At 37.6% G+C, this 24,768-nt stretch overlaps 1 protein-coding gene across 4 annotated transcripts in view; it reads right to left on the bottom strand.

Annotated features, from left to right (window-relative positions):
* ARHGAP24 (Rho GTPase activating protein 24) overlaps positions 1-24,768 on the bottom strand; it is a 539,142-nt gene that overhangs the window by 151,448 nt on the left and 362,926 nt on the right. The window contains exon 1 of one of the 4 annotated variants that reach the window (XM_011951778.1): positions 20,700-20,899. The exons of the other annotated variants lie outside the window; for them this stretch is intronic. Coding sequence (XP_011807168.1) covers positions 20,700-20,712 — 13 coding nt within the window. The 5' untranslated portion in view covers positions 20,713-20,899. Of the gene's footprint in view, positions 1-20,699; positions 20,900-24,768 lie in introns of those variants that run through there. 4 annotated transcript variants of the gene reach the window in all.

Below are 24,768 nucleotides of genomic sequence, written 5' to 3'. Positions count from 1 at the left end.
TGGATTAAGAAAATGTGGCACATATACACCATGGAATACTATGCAGCCATAAAAAAGGATGAGTTTATGTCCTTTGTAGGGACACGGATGCAGCTGGAAACCATCATTCTCAGCAGACAATTGCAAGGAAAAAAAATCAAACACCGCATGTTCTCACTCAAAGATGGGAATTGAACAATGAGAACACCTGAACACAGGAAGGGGAACATCACATACTGGGGCCTGTCGTGGGGTCGGGGGAGGGGGGAGGATAGCATTAGGAGATATACCTAATGTAAATGATGAGTTAATGGGTGCAGCACACCAACATGGCACTTGTATACACATGTAACAAGCCTGCACGTTGTGCACATGTACCCTAGAACTTAAAGTATAATAAGAAAAAAAAAACTAAAAAGAAAATAAATAAAGTGTTCTTTAATACTAAAAAAAGAAAAAAGAAAAAAAAAAGAAAATGTGGCACATACACCATGGAATACTATGCAGCCATAAAAAAGGATGAGTTCATGTCCTTTGTAAGGACATGGTTGAAGTTGGAAACCATCGTTCTGAGCAAAGTATCACAAGGAGAGAAAACCAAACACTGCATGTTCTTACTCATAGGTGGGAATTGAACAATGAGAACACTTGGACACAGGGTGGGGAACATCACACACCCAGGCCTGTCATGGGGTTGGGGGATGGGTAGGGATAGCATTAGAAGATTTACCTAATGTAAATGAGGAGTTAATGGATGCAGCTAATCAACATGACACATGTATGCATATGTAACAAATCTGTATGTTGTGCACATGTACCCTAGAACTTAAAGTATAATAAAGAAAATACTATTCATTTAAAGTCATGCATGTAAATATACAATTTGTCTACTTTGTATCTCATATTAACAAATGGGAGGCATTTTATTTGTTAGCCCCTATGTTTCTGAATTTGGGTACAGAAATAGCACTGCCTCACTGTATAGATGGTGTGGTGAAAGGGGGAGAAAAGTTCTAGAAAACAGATTAGATGACTATCTCTCCTATTTATTAACTGTGTAATCCTGCACAGTACATGCCTAGATTCTTTTATTATGGATTTTCTTCATCTGAAAAATGAGCATTGTTCTTCTGCAGCACTGGCATGCATTAAACTCAACTCACAACTTAGGGATGGGTGATTATATTTGGAGGGCAGTGTTACCCTCCAAATACCACCACATCCTAATCTCTAATCTCTAATCCTGTGGGCAGATAATCATTTATTTGGCCAGTGATGACTATATATGTGCCCTAATCTTTGACCTGACCTGCTCCCCACAGTTCTAGCCAAATTGATCACCTTGAAGTTCCTCAAATAGGACAGGTATAGTCCCACATCTAAACCTTGACATTTGCAGTGTCTTTTGCCTGGAAAGCTCACTACACAGCAGCCTTCCTCAGGCCTTTGCTCTTTTGCTGAAAATTCACCTCCAAGAAGTTTGACCATTTGCATAAAAGAGCACCTTCCTCTACCCATTCTTTTTTACGTCCTTTATTCTGCTATATCTATCTTTATGATCCTCACTGTGTGGCATACTTTATATTTACTTTATTAAGCATCATTAACACATACATTATGCCATTCTTAAATATCTTCTGTGTCTAGCATGTAAGATTATTGAGGGCATGGACTTTATCAGTTTAATACACTGCTGCATTCCTAGAACTCAGAATAGTATTATCACACAATGCAAATCAACAAATATTTGTTAAATGAATGAAAAAAAATGAATCAAGCAAAATTTCTAGTAGTTAAAAAAACCAAGTGACACTTTAAACCTTCTTATTAGAAATTCATTGCAGATCATCAAGTGAATGGTAGACTCTAGATATTGAAGTATTATTATAAAAATTTACTGATTTGAATTTGTGCATGTATTCCAGAAAGTTTTAGGAGAAATCTAATGTCCAGAAATTCCCAACATAGTTCATAAAGGTCTACACCCTCACACTGCCCCCTTTTGTTTATAGAACCAGTTGGCACACAAGATCTCTCAGAAGAACATATTAGTTCAGATTATTTTGGCTGAATTATATTCTAGTCTTTGTATGATTTGAATTATAAGATGGCAGTGACATTATCATAAATTTTTCTCTGATATCTCACCCTGACACATAAGTAATGAGTAAGTCTAAAGGTGGTCCCATAACTGAAGGGTAACATACTATTTAACTATAAGTCAGAAAACAAACTGTGTAAATCTGTTTCCTTATTGCTTTTTCCCAGTTAAAAGGCTAGAAATCAATTTTTCTCAGATATTCATGGCATACTGATGAAAAGAGTATTGGAATCCTGACAAGTTATCTTTATCCAAGATAAAAAGGTAAAGTGAAAGTTGGTTACTATGCAATGTCTGAGAATGACCCCATCACCATTAAGTGAGAATTAATTGATTGTTTTATAGTTTTTTCCAACAGAAATTTAAAGTGTTGACTTCAGAAAAACACATCCCTAATCCTAATGATTGATAGTAGGTGATTTATGCTGTAATGTTTGACTTATTTTACTGCAATAGCATTAGGTAAGATATTAAAGTAGTATCTCTCAACAAAAAGTGTCAATAATAATAATAATAATAAAAACCCTGAAGTATGAAAGTAGACCACTGTTTCCAAGTCCCTTACCTCATAGAAAGCAGATTGGGGTTGGAGACAAAGTGATTGTGGGAAGGCAACTTTTTTATGTGTGTGGCTTTTAGACATGTAAGTAATAACCCCATGAAAATAAAATCATAAGTGGAAAGATTTTTTAAAATTATATTTTTGAGGCCAGGTGCAGTGGATCACTCCTGTAATCCTAGCACTTTGAGAGGCCGAGGTCAGGAGTCTGACACCAGCCTGGCCAACATGGTGAAACCCCATCTCTAATAAAAATACAAAAATTAGTCTGGTTTGGTGGTGGGCTCCTGTAATCCCAGCTACTTGGGAGGCTGAGGCAGGAGAATCATTTGAACCTGGGAGGTGGAAGTTGCAGTGAGCCGAGATCGTGCCATTGCACTCCAGCCTGGACAACAGAGCAAAATTCTGTCTCAAAAAAAAAAAAAAAAAAAAAAAAAAAAAAGAAAAAAAAATTGTATTTTTGAATTTAAACATCCTCTTAGCAGCTAAATAAGCTTTTCTAGTATCTTTGAAATTTTTTATATTTAGATTAAAAAATGCATTCTAGTGTAATCCTCCCAATACCCACCAATGGTAGCTATGATTATTTTATTTTATTTTTAACTCTATTAACATAGGCAGGAGTTTCCAATCCATAATCAGAATATATTATTAACTTCACTTACAGTTAACTTCACAACACAACAGTTGTGTTGATTACTTCTGCCTCTGTCAGATAGGTAGTGATTAGGGACACTGCTATGTCTTAAGTGTGTGTAGGCAAAAAGGGAAAGACGAGGGAATATAAAAGGCAGGGAAAAATTCTGGGAAGGCAAATACACATAGTGTATGTAAATTCTAAATTATGTTAACAAATATACACTAATGATTTATATTAATAGATACATTAATGTACCTATAGTTTGGGAGTAAGACTTCGGGTAGGATGGGACACAGGGACTTACTAGCTATGTAACTTTGAACGAGTGGCTTAATCTCCATTGGCCTCAATTTTCCAATCTTTAAAATAGAACAATAGCAACAACCTCCAGGACTGTTGTAAGTCAAGATATACCACAAAGTTGTTTTTCAAATTTGTGTGTATAATAAAGTTATTGTATGTATGATAAAATTTTTACACAGATTGGGTAAAATCATAATTATGACTGAAAATTATCATGAGTAAGAAAGATAAATTTTCCAGGAAGATTAAAATAGCTTCCTTTATTGTCCAGACACAATTCAATACTTTTGACTTGCAAAAGAAAGAAAAAACATATTGTCCGTGGTAATGTGTACTTCTCTACTGCTTCAAGGTTAAAATTGGAGTGACAAATCCTATAAAGTATTAAAAAATGCAGGTAGAAGTGATAACAGACTAGTATTTTCCAACCTCTCAGTCAATGATATCTTTCTGTTAAACTGGTGCCATGCAACATGACATTTACAGAGATAAACTGACCATTGGTTCCAACCCTATTCCAATGTCCAATTCATCATCCCCCACACACCTACATCTGCAATAGCCCCATCTCCCCTAAGATTCACCAAGGCTATCATCATTTCCATACATTATAATTGGACAACAAAATGAACTAAAACAGCAATAACAACAGAATTATGAGATACAGCAACAATTTCATTATACCAATACAAATTTGCTTGACTTTGATCACCAAGCAAATTATTTAAAACAAAGTTCAACTCCCATTGCAATTTATATGGGACACATCCAAATCATTATTAGAAAAGGTGCAAAGTATTCATTATCTACTCCTCCAGGTAAATACAGATACAGATCTTGACCATTTTTTAAGTTCCTAAGACACCGGGTTTATGTTGTGTGTATGTGTGTGTTTGTATGTATGTGTGAATTGTTACTAACAACTGCTAACTCTGTGGAATAGAAGACTAAAGATGTTTTTATTTAATTCTGTAATCTCAGAACATCATCACAAAGTGGCCTAAATTAACAGTTTTGTTTAGGGGAAAAGTTTATGTATTCGCTCATTAAATATTTATTAATCCTTACAATATGTGGGCTACAGAGCTGTGTGCTAGAGATGCTATAACAAACAGTTCAGGCCCTCCGCTAATGGATCCTACTGGAGAGTCTGTATCTCTTTACTCTCTTGTGTCAGTGTTAGCTTATTATGTTTTCTTCCTCTTTAATTCCTAAATCTATTTTATAAAACTTCCCTAGCATATCATGATGTATAATAACAATTTGTTAACAATACTAATAAAGACATTGAATAATGTATTTCAGGGAGGTGTTTACATTTGATTTATGTTATCTCATTCAATCTTTACATGAGAGAACTAAATTAGAATCAATTGTTACATTTTCATAAGCAATTAAAACTCTAAAAAATATGTTATCAATTATGTTTTAGGGTTTCTTGTGTAACACATTCTACTTAATTACTCTGCACTTAATGAAATATAACTCAGTGATAAAATTTTATACATTTAGCTGTAAAGAAAACCCCATATAGTTCAACATATATTTTGTATCAATGTCAACATCTACAATATATTGTGGAAAGAATAACATAGTCAATGGTTTTAAATATTGCGTTACATAGTCTATGGCTTAAATTTCCAACAGGTTTTCTAATTTTTGTTTATTTTTCTGTAAATAAATAGGTGGCTTAACTATCATAGTACTCTTTAGTTTGATGAAATTATATTTTTCCCATGGTAAAACATTTTAAAGAAATTTTTCCCTGTATTAATTAAGAAAATCACCCACAAAATATGCTGATTCCTGACAATCAACATTTGGATAAGCAAACTTTCTATAAAATGTCTACTCATGCATTTATACAAATTTATATTTGTGATACATTATTTAAATTATTTAATTATTAAAAATTTGAAGTCCAAAATCATGAATTTATCAAATTATTCTTATTATGAGTTGCCTTTGCCTCTCCTGCTATTTGCATCTTGAGTTTGGATAGTAGCTCTGCCACTTACCAGCTGCTTAATTTTTCCTTACCTGTAAATCACAGACAATGAAAGAACTTAGAGCTAGAATGCAGACCTCCTGACTCATGATCCAGTTTTCAATTCTGTTAATCTATTTTTATGTTATGAGACATACAGAAACAATAAGAGAACTGTCTAACAATGTGGCATTTTAATGGTAGTATAAACCTAAATAGAAAATATTACTGTACCATCAATCTAATCTTTTAAAAATATAAAGGTAATCATGAAAATTGAAATGAAACTTGCATTTTCTACAAAATAATATATGAAATAATAACTTATGAAATATTTAGTTTTTACTGCTAACTTCAACTGGTCATTGGAGAATATCTGTAGCATTATCAATAGGAGTAAACAGTATGGCCTGACTGACCTTCGAGTCAGAATCTCATTTACTACTGGTAGGTTCTTGGCTGGGTTAATTGACCTCGCTAAGTCTCAGTCTCCCATGTGTTAATCAGGGTTATTGATACCACCCCACCATCAAAGTGGGAGGATCAAATGAGACAACTTACACGATGCATTTGGCACACAGTAGACGTTCAATACACAAGAGCTCCCTTCCTCTTCCCCTAGTGCCAGCTGGCTGGCAGACCACATTAAGCAGAAAAAAGGAAGCTATGTTCTCCTTTTTCCAGACAGCTAGTAATGCAGACATCACAGGCTTTCTACAAACAATGTTGACTAATTTTTGCCACAGCTGACGTGTGTCTAATGTGCCCTGCCAGTTCTCTCAATAAGCCGGATTCATGACCATGGACTAATTAAGTTGTTTTCTTTATTGCTCCTCATTTTATGAGTCCAGATTGAGGTAAAGTGGCACTTTTGTAATGTTTTGTATATTTCATGGACCTGGAAGACTTCATTTATTGTCTTGTAATAACAACAATAAAAACGTTTTACACTGTTTAGTTCTGACCACAGTACTATGATACCCATAATACTGCTCCCTCCAATCTGTAAATGGGACCACTAAGAAACAAAGGTGAAGTAAACTGGTCCAGAATCACCCAGGCAGAAAGTGGCAGAGTTAGGATTTGAATCCAGTGTTTTGACTCCCATGCCTGCACTCCAAACTCATAGAAATGATTGAGACAGAGAGTAGGATTTGCATGTAAAGTGAACAAAGGCCTTAAACTCCCATCTACTACTTCCCATTCAGCTGAGGGGGCAAAGAATACATTACTGAACACCTGGGTTGTATTAGCTGTGCTGTATTTCAAAATAGAACCCTGAAATTTCCTCTTGATAGGGAAATATTTATCCCCTTTTATATCACTCAAGTACAGTACATACAGGATACAAATTCAACAGGCAATACCTTCTTAATTATACTTAAGATATTCAACCATTTGAGAGGCACATTTCTGCTCTTTTTGGTCCCTTTTACCGAAGGGGAAAGGGTCAAGTAGGACTTGTGCATGAATGCTTAGAACAGTGGCTGGTACATAGTGTAAACTATATTATTTATTATTGTTATTATTTAATTTTCAAAACTACTTGCTGAATCTACACTTCTCTGATGAATTTTATAGACCACCAAGGAACATCCTGTTGATGCCTAGGTCTGTATAACTCTGCCAAACAAAATGTGCTCCATGAATGTGTTTTATACACAGGTGCACTTGGGTGAGGCTGGATACAGCAATTCTCACCATTATTTCAACCAAGCAAAATTGGATTTTATTTGCTTTATGAATATTGGACATCTTTGTACAATGTCATTTGAAGAAAGATTCCACTAAAAACAAATGAAAATAAATAAACAAATAAGCAAAACTACTGCTGTAGTAAAATATAATGATAACAATAATCTCTAATACACATATTGGGCTTATTTAAGCCAGAAACTATTCTAAGTAATTCTCACTGTTACACTATAAGTTAAGTTCTATGATTCCCATTTCATAGATGAGGAAATTGAAAAGATTAGATGACTTATCTAAGATAAGTTTAGAATGGAGTTTGAACTACAATCAACACAGCTTAGCTCCTGAATCTGGGCTCTTCAGCACTGTGCTCTGCTGGCTCTGGATAGTAAAGAAAGTTCTCTTAACACATTTTATATAATTTGCAGTCAGTATTCTTGAGCTCTACACTTGAATGAGAATAAGGAATGTAAGCTTTCTCACTTCACAATATGACCTGAAAGCAAAATGCCCAATAAGGAAACAAAATATAAATATAAAAAGAGATTCTGAAAAAGTACAAATACAGCTAAATGGAAATAGCCTACTGAGCAGTTTTTCTGGATTCCATTTAAAAAATAATAATAGGTAGGTCTAAAATGGAACTGAGGTAAGTAAAACAAAATAACATTCTCTATGGTTTCTCTAACAGGTATTATGGTGCCTACTTCAATGTTCCCATTTATATGGTGTTTATAACACTTTAGTGACCAAATCCAAAAAGAAGAGACTAAATTCAAATAAGATACCTAAAATGATCAGCAGTTTCATGTCTGATAAATTAGTAAGAGCTGTCTAATTGCATAATTGATATATCTCTATCTGCTTGTACCCTTCATCCATAGATGATCTCCTGTTGATTAGGTGGCAACTTTAAGACAGCTTAAGGTTGATTACCAACAAGCTGTGTCACAATACTAAATAAAATTAATTAAATGTTGATTTGTAGAAGCTGTATTTCAACAACGTTGATCCATCACAGGTAGAGTCTTTATCTCTAAAAGTATTCACACTTCATGGGCTTCCCTTTAAAATACAGAACCAAAGCTATGAGAGCCAATCCTGCTAACTAAACAAAACCCTGGATCCACAGCAGTTATGAGGGAGAGACAAATTATACAAAACAATTAATATGGAAGGAGACATGGCACGCGTAGAGTGGGACAGGCCAGTCAAAATGCTGGGCTCACAAGACCACATGGTTCATCAGACCTTCTGTGGCTCGGGGGCGCAGTGTGCACTCTGAAGCTTATCTCTTCTTCATAGCTGTTATTTAGACTAGCCCTGGGCTTAAAGGCAGGATGTAAAATGCACTCCAGGAAAAATGATTCCTTATGTCCCTAAAGTAATTGTGAACTTGGCACAAGTTTTCTTAAGTAATTTTTAAATCCAAGTTTACCTAAGCTTATTCTGTCACGTTTTGTTATGTTTTGTTTTGTTCCGTTGTCTTCAACCAAACATAGACTGCTGCGTTTCTTAAAAAAGGAACTTAGGGCCGGGTGTAGTGGCTCATGCCTGTAATCCCAGCACTTTGGGAGGCCGAGGCGGGCAGCTCATGAGGTCAGTTGTTCGAGACCAGCCTGAATAACATGGTGAAACCCTGTCCTACTAAAAATACAAAAAAATACAAAAAAAAAAAAAAAATTAGCCGGGTGTGGTGGGCACACGCCTGTAATCCCAGTGACTCAGGAGGCTGAGGCAGGAGAATCGCTTGAACCCGGGAGGCAGAGGTTGCAGTGAGCCAAGGTTGCACCACTGCACTCCAGCCTGGGTTACAGAGCGAGACTCTGTCTCAAAAAAAAAAAAAAAAAAGACCCTTGGTAGTTTCTAAGTTAACTCCAGTTAAAAGCATTTGTGTTTCATTTGCTTGGTCATCAGAGTGAAATGATTTTATTCTTAAAAAATACTAGAATTCCTGTAACCCAGCACTTTGGGAGGCTGAGGCAGGTGGATCACGAGGTCAGGAGACGGAGACCATCCTGCCAACATGGTGAAACGCCGTCTCTAATACAAATACAAAAATTAGCTGGGCGTGGTGGCACGTGCCTGGAGACCCAGCTACTCAGGAGGCTGAGGCAGGAGAATCACTTGAACCCAGACGGTGGAGGTTGCAGTGAGCCGAGATCGTGCCACTGCACTCCAACCTGGCAACAGAGGAAGACGCCATCTCAAAAAAAGAAAAAAAAAAAGTTAGAATTATGACCAGACATAGTCAGGTTGAAAGCTTTATCTGAACTGATAAAGAAGTTCTATGTGAACATAAACACTATTATTAAGAATTCAACTACGGATGATCAGTGTTAACAAAGATGGAATAAGAAGCACTAGAAAGTCTCTATCCTCTGAAATCCAAATTTAAATCAGCATATACTCAGCATATACACTTTCTGTCAGAAAGGTACTTTGGAGCAAGGGCTATGTTAAGCCATACATACTTACAAATTACTTTTTAATGTTTAAAATAATTTGTACAGTTATTATTATTGAGTCTTCTCTGTTTTATTACCATTGCCAAAAGTAATGATAATAGCCACCATTTTTAGTTCATTGTAATTGTTGTGTTTCCCCTTCCCTTTGGAATTAAGCAGGTGTCAAACACTTATTAGATGTCATCTAAGGTAATTAGTTGCTCATGAAAATGCCATGAACAATGCTCAGATTGTGGCAACTGAGCTAAGATTTTTTGTTAGAACTAATATTGATCAGCATAATGACAATAAATCAAGATGAGGGGCTCAGTGCAGTTGGAGGAAGAAACAAGGAGAGGAAGAGCAGAAAAGCTCCAAGGTGGACCCTCCATGCAAATGAAGAACAGAGCAGGTGTTTGGCAAAGTTAGCTTGGGGGAGGGAGGGATGGACTTAGTGGGGGAGGGAAGGTGTGAAAATAATTGTATTTTGTTTATATCTTAAAGAAAATGTCCCTAAAATGTGTCATTTAAGGAAGGATACAGTTTCAGCAACAAAAGTGGGGAGGGACGCAAATCTGTAATAATAATTGGCTATGCAATAAAAAAGATTTTAAAAGCACATTTTGCAGTAGTTATGTTGGCCTTTTAAAGATGTATTCAGAATGATTACATGTCTCTCTTGAGAGGCAGTATCCACAGTAGTCACGTTCACAGGCTGTGGAATCAGATTTGAATTCTGACCCTGCCACTAGTCGATGTCACGATTTAACCTGTGTCTCAACTTCCTCATCCGTACAATTTCCCATCTGTTGCTTATAGCATTGTTGTGAGAATTAAAAGTGTATAAGTAATGTAGACACTTAGGAGAGTGGCTTGCACTTAGTAATAACACACATTCACTATTTTTTCCAGACATATTTGAAGCCAATGAAGAATGTTAGCAGAAAGGATGATCAAGACAGTTAAATGATGCTGGGAGGACATGTTCAAAGTTTGGTTTTGTTTTACTACTTAGCATATAGATAAAGCCAGCAGAGCAGAAATATAATACTTACCTAGGAACCTAAACTATAGGTCTCGAGAGAAGATGATAAAAATGTTAAAGTTCTCTAATTTTCAGTTACAAAGATTCATTCCCACGTAGGGAAATTTCCCTGCAACATTACCCGCAGCATGGCAGTTTTATTGGGATTGGAATACAGTCCATATGGTGTGCTTGCTGACACTCTGGAGTTGAGGGGAGTGGGCTCCTCCTGAACATATTTTACTTCTGTGAATAACCACTTGTCATTTCAAGTCACCACCCCCATGAGAACTGTGACCTCAGAGTCCTCTAGGGAAGCTGCATTTGTTCCCTTGCTATTATAAGCATTTGCCCAAGATGACTCCAGGACAAAGTTTAATTCCGCTGCTTGTTTTTTTGTTTTTTGTTTTTTTCTCTTTCCATTTGTCTTCATGTAACATAGACTCCACAACCACAACTTCCACCTGAATTACACTTTTAGGGACGTGCAAAGACCTTGGGGCAGGAGAGGCAGAAGTCAGTGAAGCAAGAGTTCACATTTTCAATCACTTAAATAATGATATTAGAAATTCAAGTACCTTTTCCCCATTACTGGGGAAAGTGTTTTTCCTTGATAGGCCTTATTTCAGAATTAGATTGTATGACCCAGTTAGCTAGGCTGACTCAAATTATAGAGCAGGTTGGCAGAAAAGAAACAACTTACAGAAGCAAGGCAAGTGTAGGAAAAAAGAATTTGAGCTATCTCTGCATGATGATCTTCTGAGTTCACTCCTAAGGGATGCTCTACAGCAAGGGAATAAATAGTCATCGACACTTAACTCTTAAAACTTTCAGAGATAAATATTACCTTTAGGAATAAATATGTCACAGCTGGGCTAGAATGATGACCCATACTTGCTATGTGCACATATTTAGGGAGTCCCTGCACATCAACACAGTCCTTTTTTTCCCCCCCTTTTTGGAATTTGAGAATTGGGCTTCTACTCTCTGAGTTGTAACAGCTCTTCTGAAACTTTAATGTACAAACAAAACATCTGGGGATCTAGGTTAAAATAAAGATTCTGATGCGGGAGGTCTAGGAGAGGCTTGAGACTCTGCATTTCCTACCAGCGCTGACAGGATACTGATGCTGCTAGTCACTGACCACACTTCGAATAGCATGGAGGCAATGTAATACTGAGGCCAGTCCTGGACTCTGAATTTTCTTGGGTTCTTCCATTACTAGTATTTCTTCTGAGCCAATGCTAGGGATTGAATTGTGTTCCTCAGGAAAGACATGTTGAAGCCCTAACTCCCAGGATCTCAGAATGTGGTCGTATTTGGAAATAGAGTCTTTACAGGTCAACAAGGTAGTCCCTAATCCAATATGACTAGTGTCCTCATAAAAAGGGGAAATTTGGACACAGTGATAGATATGCACAGAGGGAAGGGGATGTTGAGAAACGTAGGAAGACAGCCATCTACAAGCTAAGAAATTCCCGAGTCTATCAGAAGCTAGGAGAGAGACCAAGAACAGACCCTTCTCTAGTTACTTCAGAGGCAGCATCAACCTGCTAACACCTTGATCTTAGACTTATGGCTTTCAGAACTGTGAGATGGGAAATTTTTGTTGTTTAAATCACCCATTTGTGAAACTTTGTTACAGCAGTTTTGGGAAAGTAATACAGGTACTGTTATCAAGGACATTTCCCTGACCCTTCATTCTCCTACTCTCTGACACAGACAGAAATGTTTGGTGTACCACAAAACTTAACACAACCCGAGGACTGTGAACACAACATTGCATACACAGATAAGGTAACAACAAAAGATGGAGGTCATGTTTCTTAGGACCAAAGCCTGCATTGCTCCTACTGTCATTTCAGGTGTCAATAATGACATGCTGTCATAGATTGTCAACACTGCCAAGTCTGAATTCCATAATTTATCCAAAACTGCTCTGATCTACAAATCACGATCTGGCCAGGTGTGGTGGTTCATGCCTGTAATCCCAGCATTTTGGGAAGCCAAGGCGGCCGGATCACCTGAGGCCAGGAGTTCCAGACCAGCCTGGCCAACATGGTGAAATCCTGTTTCTACTAACACTACAAAAATTAGCCGGGCACAGTGGCATGCGGCTGTAATCCCAGCTGCTTGAGAGACTGAGGCAGGAGAATCGTTTGAACCTGGGAGGTGGAGGTTGCAGTGCGCAGAGATTGTGCTACTGCACTCCAGCCTGGGCAACAGAGCAAGACTCCGTCTCATAAAACAAAAAACAACAACAACGACAAAAAAAACAAATACAAATCACTATCACACTCTATCGCTTCACATCCTTCACACCTCATTAGCAGTCTTAAAAATTGCTTTCCTTTTTAGAACCATTTTTCTACAATGAAACAAACCTTTCTTTTTTTAAAAAAATCACCTTGTGAGAGTTATTAGGTTTGTAATGAATACAAGAAGAGAAAAAACAAACCCACATAAATTTATTTGAAAGGGCGTAGGCAAGAATGAGGTATGCTAATCTCACTCACTAGCTAAGTGATAGGTCTCTACAAATCAGCACCCAGCAAACACGATTCAAACACACTCCATAGAAAAATGACAAGCTACTAACAAGGTATTTGCTTTCACTTCAAAAGAGTAAAATATATGCTTATGAGATCCATGAAAGCCAAGGAGTGAAGTTTTTCTATTTTGATACTTAGTCATTATACTTCTAAATATGCTTCGATCTACTTTTTATACTCTCAGTATTCTTTGCTTGGGAACCACTCCCTTGGAGGTATTTGAAAAGTGCAGGAGTGTTTGGGTTTTCGCATAAATGGAGGAGTTATTGGCATTTAACGGGCAAAGTTTGGGGAAACAAAACATTTATAGAGCAAAGGACTATAAATATTTGTCCCTTCCCAAATAGTAAAAGCAACTGTAGATTGAGGCCCTCATCCCATCTTGGCATTTCTGTAAGATTAATGGTCTTTTCAGTTTGGGCTCTCTTTTCGCCCTTTGACTTCTACCAGAAACCACATGGACATCACAGATCTTCTCTGCTTTGACGGGTGTGTCATTCCTTGGTGTGTCCAAAGAACACTGGCTTCTCACTCTATCCTCCTTATGGGATGTTGTAACAAACACACGGGGTAATCAATAGAACTGTTCTTATTAGTTTTCTGTCCCACTTCCAGGGGCAAGTGGCGAGATGGGTGAAGTATTATAGATATATCTGACCAACACAGTGTACTTGAGCTAGGACGTCTTGGAGGTGTTTTTAAATGTTATTTTATGCAATTCCTTATTTTCCTTCATGACTACTCTTAGTGTCTCTTCCTTTCTTTTATCCATTCATTTATTTAACATAAAAAAGGACCTGCTATGAGGAAGAGATTGTGTTAGGTCCCATGGGAGAAGGTCACAATGATAATGAGATCTTCATTCTGTGATGATCAAATGTATCCTACTGTATCTCCCATTAGTTCTTTTTATTCTCTCCGATAAGTTTCCCCCAACTTTTTCTACCTCTTGATCCAGAAAAAAAATTCACTCCTCCACCAAATCATGATAATCCTATTTGCTAAAATATCTCCATTCACAGATTAGCTTTTTGATTATTTCTTCTACCATAGACAAATCCATCCATCCATATTTTCTTAGTTAAACTTCATAATATGTGATTTATGCTAGTATTACCTATGTGAGAACTGAGGTTTACAAAAGTTAAGTTAACCTTCCCAACTTGCTCATGGATTTCAAAGCAGATCTAGCTGATCCCAGTGCCTGCGTTTTTTACTAATGTAAGATATTTCTTTTTCTTTTTCTTTTTTTTTTTTGAGACGGAGTCTCGCTCTGTCGCCCGGGCTGGAGTGCGGTGGCCGGATCTCAGCTCACTGCAAGCTCCGCCTCCCAGGTTTACGCCATTCTCCTGCCTCAGCCTCCCGAGTAGCTGGGACTACAGGCGCCCGCCACCTCGCCCGGCTAGCTTTTTGTATTTTTTAGTAGAGACGGAGTTTCACCGTGTTAGCCAGGATGGTCTCGATCTCCTGACCTCGTGATCCGCCCGTCTTGGCCTCCCAAATAATGTAAGATATTTCTGATAGTTAAAATCACTTTTGTGTGGCTTCTAGTGAGCTTATAAATACCTTATTTGAAAGACATATTTGGCCTTCATTCTCAGCACCTTGACTAAATTGTTCATGACTGGTTTAGAAAACTGATTGTACTTTCCAAGTTTCTATTAATACTACATTTTAACAGTTTAAAAACTTTTCTGTGTTTCTTAGCTAATACAGATCCAAAAGGCAGAAATTCCAAATATAACTGGGTAGTCCTTTGCACTTTTTCAATGCCGTCAGGCTTTTGAAATTCTGTGGATTTGCCTTAATCTGTTGCTAGAACACTGCACATTGCTCTAAACAGCCTGCCAGTCTGAGAAACTTAGCGTGAATGACACAAGTGTCGCCCCCCTCCCCCGCCCCAGGTCAGAGGATGGTGTGAAAGAGTACAGGAGGTCATGGGAGGGGAGGAATCCCAGGATAAAGAAATTAACTAGAGGAACAGGAAGTAAAATAGAAAAAAGAATCTATAGACCTAAAGAAAAACCTTTCCAACTGAAGCTGTCTCCTCCCCACCAAGCACATACTTCTTGATAGATAGTTTTTTGAATCAGTTCAGTCTATTCCGATAGCAACTTCAAAGGGCCAGCACATAGCTGACAGTGTGTCATTCCACTGTCACACCAATGGAAGTCACAGATCAGGAATCTGCAGATACCAGAGAGAGTGATGGCACTTTGAGGTCCGATCAAGTGTCAGATTTAGGAATCAGGACAGTTAAGAACAAGAAATCAGTCCACAATATTTTCCTAAGACTTGTCTGGCCCCAGCATAAAACACAGGCATCAATTTGGAATTATAAAATAAATTAGTGATTTACATTTATACCTTCTTTACTTTCCTTCCTCTCTGAAGCCTAGAGCCTGAAACACATAGAGAACACTGGGGTAGATGGTACAGAGAAAGGCCCACCTGGGACACCTCTATTCTGCTATGGTAACTGCCACGACTGCTGCCATGCCCAGGTACCCCTCAAGCAGAAGGACACTATTTCCACCCCTGCCCAGGACAACTCAGTGGCATGGTGGTGATAGCATCTCTCCTGTGCATGTAAGCACACCAAAGCCTTCTAGTATGCTGATAATTTCATACTTTACACCTAAACCTTCTACCATTTTAGAATTTATTTTGGTGGCACTTTTTTTTCTAAATGGCTATATCTACTTCTTATTGACTCATTCATCCTTCCCCCACCGTTTTAAAGTTCTGCCTAAGTTAGTGGGGTACATTTGGTGTTAAGAGAGGGTTGTCCACAATGGACTAACCCATTGAACACCGCACAGGGCAAAATGATACTAAGTCTATACCTGTTTGGTGTGTTAATCTGCATTAATCGTGCCTTTTTATTTTTGTATTTCTGATGATTTGTCGTCTGAGGCCTTGTGGGCCTGAAGAGACTGCCCCTTTCAGGGCTACTCAATGCCTAGTAATAGTAAAAGACTCACCTGGCAGTACGTTTTCATATGCAAACCAATGAATCCAGAGCCCATACCTCAACCACCTCCTCTATCAGGCTCTCATGCTCTGGGCCACTATCCTTCTGCTTGAATCACTCCAGGGTCAGGTATTAGACAACTAGAGACAACCCCTACACCACTGAGACCACCAAAATTATACAAACTAGCCAATCCCGAGCCTACTCACCGTGCCTTATTTGTTCCTGCCCATGGAAAACACAAACGGCTGTCACTCCTGTTTTCCTTTGGCTCCCTCTGCCCCTGACTGACCCTGGTGCTTCCTTGTATGGCCCCTGCATGTGGTCTGCCCCTCTCTTCTTGGGAACTTGAGAGTGACAAACTATCTTTTCAATAACAATCACCTCCTAATCTATGGGCCTCATCATTCCTGAATAATAATAAAACTTATGTTTAAAAATACAGTTCTTATACAGACTTAGCAGGAAAAGGAGACCCTTTATTTATTTATTTATTATTTTTAGATAGAGTCTCACTCTGTTGCCCAAGCTGGACTGCAGTGGTGTGATGTCAGCTCACTGCGGCCTTGACTTCCCAGACTCAGGTGATTATCACACCTCAGCCTCCCGAGTACCGAGGACTACAGGCACATGCCACCATGTCCTGCTAATTTTTGTATTTTTAGTAAAGACTGAGTTTTGCTGTGTTGGCTAGCCTGGTCTTGAACTCCTGGGCTCGAGTGATCCTCCCACTCTGGCCTCCCAAAGTGCTGGGGTTACAGGTGTGAGCCACCGCACCAGGTGAAGATATTTCTTTATGGCCACAAAATAATCCCTCTTAACACATTGGTGTATTCTGGTAAGTTGTCAGTCAAATGAAAGCCCATTGTACAAGAATAAGAGTTGGAGAAGGAACACACTCCGGTTGGTTTTATACTTTATCATAAAAATATTTAAAGCATGCTGATCTTTAAAAATATTAAAATGTAAAAGTCTCTCTTTTTATTGATTTTAGTATATTGGAGTAGTGTTCTTGAAAATTTCCTTAAGGGCAAATATGCCTATACATGGGAAACTTTGCAATAACTTTCTACTGATGGTTCCTTGCCCATTAGAAATATTTGGAAGTTATAATTACTTTGTCTTACAGAATATTTGAATTACATATTGATAAGAATTTTGGGACTCTTAATGTGTAAAGAGTTTACATTGTATTGGTCATCAGTGTTTTTAAAAATTATTTCTTATTTATGGTGATAGGTGGCTATTGAGGGGAACATAGGTAGACATTAGAATCTGATTTGAGGCCTTCCCTAGTATAATAGAAATAACTTAAATGTTTAAATAGCAGGAATTATATATGTATCGAGATAATGACTTTAGTGGGTACCTCCTGTGGCAGGGGCCAAGAATGACAGACAGTCGTATTCCAGCAACCAGGCTGTATTCATTCTATTTCCTTAGAAGACACACTGCATTCAAGATAAATGAGGCAGGGCTCTTGAGCAGACTTGCAGAAAATGTTTATATTCCCTGTTTCCAACGGAGAATCACCTGCTGCCATCTGCTCCTACTCCAGCTGCCAAGTCCTTACAGCCAGCAGTCCACTGAGGAGCCCAGTGACTGTCAGAACACTGTGGTCTCAGAGGACTAATCTACCAGAGGAATGATCACATCACATACCCTGCTCTCCAAGTTTCTTCTCTCCAAACAACCAAGGCCTAATTTAAGGAATCTAGAAGTAATAGTAGTTAAAAGTTGTGTGAGTGCCCATTATATTATCTGAATCTATACTGCTTTGGGAAGAGTTAGTAGGCAAAACAGAACTTAGTGGCTAAGGTAAAGAGACATACAAATGACAGATAATGCTGTAAGCAACTCCCATATGCTAAAAGTCATATTTAGTGTCAGTTTACCAAAGGCCTTTGTAGAAGTGTAACTATGTCGGCATGTATAAACATTGTTGACGTAGGTTCCCAAGCCTAGCAAGACTAGATGGATTAAAAAAGTATGAATAGCAGAAATGCTAGGCACAATGGACACAGTGGTTCTTGCTGCCTGGTAGCCACTAATCTCATTCTTTCCCACTCACCCTCCCATCTTCTGCTCAGACACTGGGCAGTAATCTCTTAAATTCAAGAGAGGTAGGATTTTCCCTAGTCCCAAGGTATACATCAAAACTGCTTCCTTGTCCAAGGTGTAGAAATTGAGTGTAGGTCAAAAGAAATTTTTTCAAAGGTTCATCAAATGAAGAACTTAGTGAGTTTAAAGTCTAGAATAAAAGTGTAAAGCTGAAAGAAGGAAGAAAGCAAGGACACAATGTGTTAGGGAGTTTAAACATTTTAGAAAATTAGAGATATTTATCAAATATCTAAATAAAGGCTAATCTTTCCCCTTATCTAAGAGAACTTAATTGCATAGAAGTAAATGTGTTTGAACAGACTGGCATGTGCTCTGAGGTCAATACCTATAATCTCTAAACCTTTTTAAACCTCTTTGCATGTTGAGGTAAGCTAGTTATCTAAAGAATAAACACAGACACTATTAAAGGCTTTTCTTGGTTGTATATACTGATTATTATTCACCAAATAGGTGACTAATTTTCTAGCATTTCAACATAGAAGCTGACCATGGGTTCACATGGATGCCACATTTGAACATACAAGACTGTAGTCCTCATAGAGGGATGAATACTCTTGTGTTGATAAAACAGTTATGTGAGGCCTTCCTGTACATCTTTTCAGTCATGGTGATAGTCATGTTAAACTCTTTTCAAGAAGCAGCCAAATTTTAGATCATGAAAAGCCAACATAGTACAGGTTCCCATATACAAATGCCAATCATCAATTCTTTGTACACCTCAAGTTCCACATCTGTGAAATGACACTTTTTCTTAACTTGCATAGAAAGCATTACAGTGTTAGAGTCAGGCGTTTCTGCTCAGCATACCACAGTGCTCTTATACAGAGTCTGAAAGCAAGAAACCATGAAGAGAGTGTCTCAGGAACTTGGCATTCCACATGCATGTAGGAACAGGTGACGATCTAGTTTACAGTATTAGAATATTCTTTCAAAACTGACATACTTTAAAAGTGGGACAGATAATTTTGATATTGTATGTTCTTTAATTGTTTTGAATAATTTTAATGTTCATTGCCTTTTAATAAAATGCATTTTACTTCATTAGTTTTTAAAGTCTATCAAAATAGAGATAAATTTTAAATTTCCATTTTTCCTTCTCATTTTATTAATCTCAGAAACAGAATTCAAATTAATTAAAACTGACAAGTACATTCCACAGGTTGACATGTTTTATTAAGAATTATTGTTCTTGGCTTCATTTCTGCTGACTCTAAATTTTTTAAGTATGCTATTGTTCTTTCATTAGACATAAAAATTCGAGCAGTTAGAGTAATTTTTTGGTATTCCCTCATAATTATTCCTCATTTTAATGTATTGTCTTCTTTTTCATTTTAAAATCTGATATTCTTTTTCTTCTCCCACTTACGCAGTACCAAATTCCTGTACTTCCCCCTTTTCTCAAATATGAGTCTCAGGAATATAAACCTCCTGTATATTTATTTAGATATTTAAAAAGTATCTCCTTTATATAGTTTATGGGTTCACTTAAGTAGCCAACATACAAAACTGAATCACCATTAAGGTCTGTTAACCCAAGAGCATGATTTTAATTCCTATTGTAACAGACTCATAGTGAGTAATACTCTGTGTTCCAATGTACTTTTACAAGCTCACATAGCAGTTGTATTGTCCTGTGTACACAGAATATAAGGTTACAAAATTCAAATATGCTGATAACAAAAGCTGTATAGGTTGATTAAGTTAATTGTAAGTACATCAAAAGATAGCACGTATTATTTGGTTTTCTTTTGGCTCTTTTTTTTTTTTTTTTAAATAACACACGCAGACACACACAAATGGCCAAGTAGAAGTTTTCATTTTGACAAGCAATTACACAGAAAACTCCCACTGCTTTTGTCATTAGATCAAATCCTAAGGCACTCTACTATCTCAAAGTTTCAACCACTAAATTGTGGGTAAAGCAAAGAATACACCGCAGCAAGCACTAAACAAATACAGCAATTTAGATTTTTATCGGAAACAGTTTTTATATGCCTTCAAATTAGCACTGGAATTCTGTATATGAACAGATACATCATGTGGCAGCAGCGATTAAAGAAAGAATCCAAGAAACACTGCACTATAATGATCACATTTCAGCGTGGAAGAACAGCACTATATCCAGTCTGTTGCCACAATGTAGACACGGTGGAGAGCTGAATGGATCATGACAGAAAACAAGGGTATATAAATGAAACTGCACACAGTCTAGGTCCTGAATTTGTGGTGATATAAATATCCCCAAATTATTAAACACAATCAACAACAATACCTGGCAATTTGTCTCCAAATTAAGAACAAAGCACCCAGCTCTCACCTTGCACAAACATACACTTCAGTGGTCAGTGACAAATGCAGGCTGCACTTGCAAGCTGGGAGACAGAGCAGCTGCTCTGTCCTGAGCCGCTTAAAGCACATGCGAGCCCAACTCAGGTCCTACTGTGTTTGCTCACTGCAGTTTCTCCCATGACTCCATCACCCAGGAATGGAAACCACGGCTTGCTCCCCAGCACTAGTGGGCTCCCCAGCCACCGAGCTCAGGTAAAAACGCTGAGTTCTGCAAGGTCACCACAAGGTGACCACAAGCAAAAGGAGTGTACAGGGAAGAGGAGGGGCTGTCATGGAAAGACCCTAAACTCCAGACGCCTTGCCTTTCGAGATTCTGAACTCTGTAAATCAGAGCTGGGACAATAAAATCTGAGAATCCCAAATGGCACCAAGCCAAGCAACCAACCCAGGAGCATTGTTTAAGAAATAATCTCTCTCTCTTTCTCTAAACACACACACACACACACACACACACACACACACGTGCAGACTTCAGTGTAGCTATTCTAATTGCCCAGACATCCCTCTCAAGCCAAAAAGTTGTTTATTTTTTTCAGGTTTCCAGGTAACAGGGCTTAAAGAAGGATCTTAGAAAATCAGAGTATTTGCCGAAATCAAATTAATTCTAAGAGCAAAATGATTTCTGGCCCATAAACTCATATAAAAAAGTCTTGTGTTTTGCATACATACTGGAATTATGCAAACTCTCATATTAAAAAAATAGGAAAGATATATTTATTTCAGAGCTGACTGACAGAATCAATTTACATTTCTCATAAAAATTCCTATCATCTTTTCAAAATTAGTCTCGATTACGCACATTTTAATTTTGAGGGTCTTTAAGAAGGCATTTCTTGCCAAAAATATAATCACTCTGAATGTATATATTATAAATAGATGCAAACATGTTAATAAATGTTTCCCTGTAGAGTCTTTCTAAGATTTTATTTCTCATATTTTGATTTTCTTAGAAGTGGAGAGGGAACAATTTTTAATCTTGCAAGTGCCTTACGAAACATTTCTTCTTAGTTGTACGTATTTTTAATAGGTAAATAATGACTTACTGAATTGTAGATTGATTGCATGAGCAAGAAATTATTCTCACCCTTTAGACATTTTTTTAACCTCCTTGTCCAATCACCACTGTTCATTAGCAATTTAACCTCCTAGGCATCAGTTTTGGAATCTATAAAATAGGGATTTGTTACTAGTGCCTGTTTTGTCGACTTCCTTGGTTGGTGATATGAGGGTAAAATGGGACAGAGTGTAGGACAAAATGCGTTCTACATGTGCAGTACTTGCAAAAATGCACTTGCTGCATTTCGCCCCTCTTATTTCCCCAGCGAGTACTGGGGCTAGTAAATTACTTGCTGCATTCTCAAGGAGGGCTTCGTGGGCTTCAAGGAAACTGCTTGTTTCAAGTGGGCTATAAATAAAGTTCGAGATTTTATTGAACTGCTGTTCTCTTCGTGGTAGATCGTGAGGGCAGCCACCACATGGCCAGAGTCAGTTAATTGTGAGCAGCATGAGCCCCGTCTAGTGTTGGAGGCAGAACAAGACTAGTCGAAATTCTGGTAGAAAATGCTCACATGCATGGTTGGTCACCTGGTTCGCCCGGCGTCCTGTTGTACTCCTGTGTCTGAGGGGGCTGGAGAGGAGGATTAATGAAGGGGAAAGTTTAGCTGTGGAATGCCAAGTTCACTGCTGAGTTAATTCAGTAACAAATGCATCTGGGCATTCATGTTAATTTCCCTACAATTACTTATGCATTTTTTAGAGGTTAAGTTGTGGAGGGGGGCGGGGATCAGGGGAGGGAGACAGGGGGAGAACAGGAAAGGAACTAAAAATGTGGCCACCTCTCTTATGAGATACACAGGGCTGGGAGCTGGGAACTTGAGGTATATTATCTCAGTTCTCATAATAATCCTAGGAGATACCTGTTATTCTTATTTTACAGATAATCGTAATTAGCCTGTACATTGTTAAAGGTCAGTGGTGAAGTTAGAATTACGATCAAGATCTACGTGGTCTAGAGTTCCATAGTCTGAGTAAATTAGTTAGCTTACAGTTTTCTCAGAAAAAGAAAGGAAATAAAGTGTGTTTTTTATATAGTGAGAATAGGGAAGGCAAGAATACAAGTTACTCAGAAAACTTCTTGAGGATATTGACTAGGCGAGTTAACTTTTACAAAGAGTCCAGAGATTGTTTAAAAAATGAGTTTTGATTTTTTTAACAATGAATTCATTGCAGGATGCAGAAAGGAAAAATCAATTTTTATTACTAGTGCCAATACTTATTTTTTAAATTGGGCCCTGCTTGTTTTTCAATTGAAGAAGCAAGTTCAGAAGTCTTTCTGTATAGTAGACTATACTCTGGTTTTTCTAACATACACATAATGCATTATTTTATCTTAATTTTCTTAAATTATCAGACCTTTAACAATGCTCTTAAGGAAGCAAGGCAATCTCTTGAACTTCGATGTCGCAGAAGACTTTTTTTCAACTGTAGTGTGGAATATAGTATAGTAGCCATAATTTTCAGTCTCCTGGCTTTGAGGATGTTAATAAATTGTCAGGTTCTTTCAACCAATTTTATTGGAAAGCTAGAGGCAGAGTCTGAACTGCAGGGCTACATGTACGTGTCTCTGTTCTACCCTTTAAGTAAGTGTCATTCCCAGCTGCAAGAGAAATGTTTAAATCATATCTGAAGTCAGTTTTCAATTATTCAGATATCTCCACTGAAAAACAATAAAAGTGGAAACAGAGTTTTAGGCACTGTCTTCAAATTATTATACTGTCCCACTAAGGTATTTCTTTTCTTTACTTTTCTTTCTTTTTTTTTTTTTTTTTTTGAGACGAAGTCTTGCTCTGTTGCCCAGGCTGGAGTGCAGTGGCATGATCTTGGCTCACTGTAATCTCCGCCTCCCAGGTTCAAGCTATTTTCAAGCTATTCTCTTACCTTAACCTCCCTATTAGCTGGGATTACAGGAACATGCCACCACACCTGGCTAATTTTTATATTTTTAGTAGAGACAGGGTTTCTCCATGTTGGCCAGACTGGTCTTGAACTCCTGACCTGAGGTGATCCAACCATCTTGGCTTCCCAAAGTGCTGGGATTACAGGCATGAGCCACCAACCTGGCTGGGTATTTAGTTACTCAAACACTATTGCTAGTATTGCCCTAGTGTAATTAACATGGCAGAAAATAAGAGCACATTGCTTCCTCCCTTTGTCTCTGAACCTCCATGGTTTTTTTTTTTTTTTCTCTTGGATTTAAAGATCCCGATTTTAGAATCATATATGGAAAAGATACTTGCACTGAAGCTTATAAGTATGAAGAATAAAGCATCCAGAAGAATCGGTCAACATTTGCAATCAGTGAGGAATATAAATAAGATGTTTTGGTTTTCTATTTGGTTCATGCTATCTTGCCCAGTAATGATACCTTCCTGATGTTTCCTAGAGGCAGTGTTTCATTTCACACAGATACTCACGAGGGTCTGGCCTGAAATCCTTGTAGTCTTTCCACTTAGGGTAGAACTGGGTTCATGGATGAATCGGATGGGGTTGTTTCTAGTTGTGTCAACTAATGAAGACAGGTATTTTTCTAACACATTTCCCCTGCCACTCTCTTCCATTTGGCTTTTTTATTTAGGCCTTAGAAACAACTCCAAATGATAATACTTATAAGCTGTGAAGAGCAAATACTGTCGAACACTGAAAGTCATTTAGGCATAAAAATGAAAGTAATCCAAAATGTGAAAGCTTTTAGCAACTATCTTATGCCATCTTATGTGGATGTTTAAAGATAATCTGTGTGAGACCTCGTAACCTATTCTAGAAAATGTGGCACAGGTATAGAGTTAAAACCATGAAATTAAACACTTTCTGAGCAGTCATAATTTGCTGTATTTCTAAATATAATTGTATTATTCTGCTCGATGGTAATATTTTTCTAGATGGGAAAGATATACTTCTTGATGCCTCTTCTATCTTAAAATATGAAGAACCAATGTCTTGCTTTCATTCAAAATTTCCTAAATACATTCAAGTGGTTT

This window comes from Colobus angolensis, unplaced genomic scaffold (genome assembly GCF_000951035.1).
Source record: "Colobus angolensis palliatus isolate OR3802 unplaced genomic scaffold, Cang.pa_1.0 Scaffold328, whole genome shotgun sequence".
NCBI lineage: Eukaryota > Metazoa > Chordata > Mammalia > Primates > Cercopithecidae > Colobus > Colobus angolensis.
Note: the sequence above shows the minus strand (reverse complement) of the source record. Positions and strands in the feature narration are given on the sequence as shown.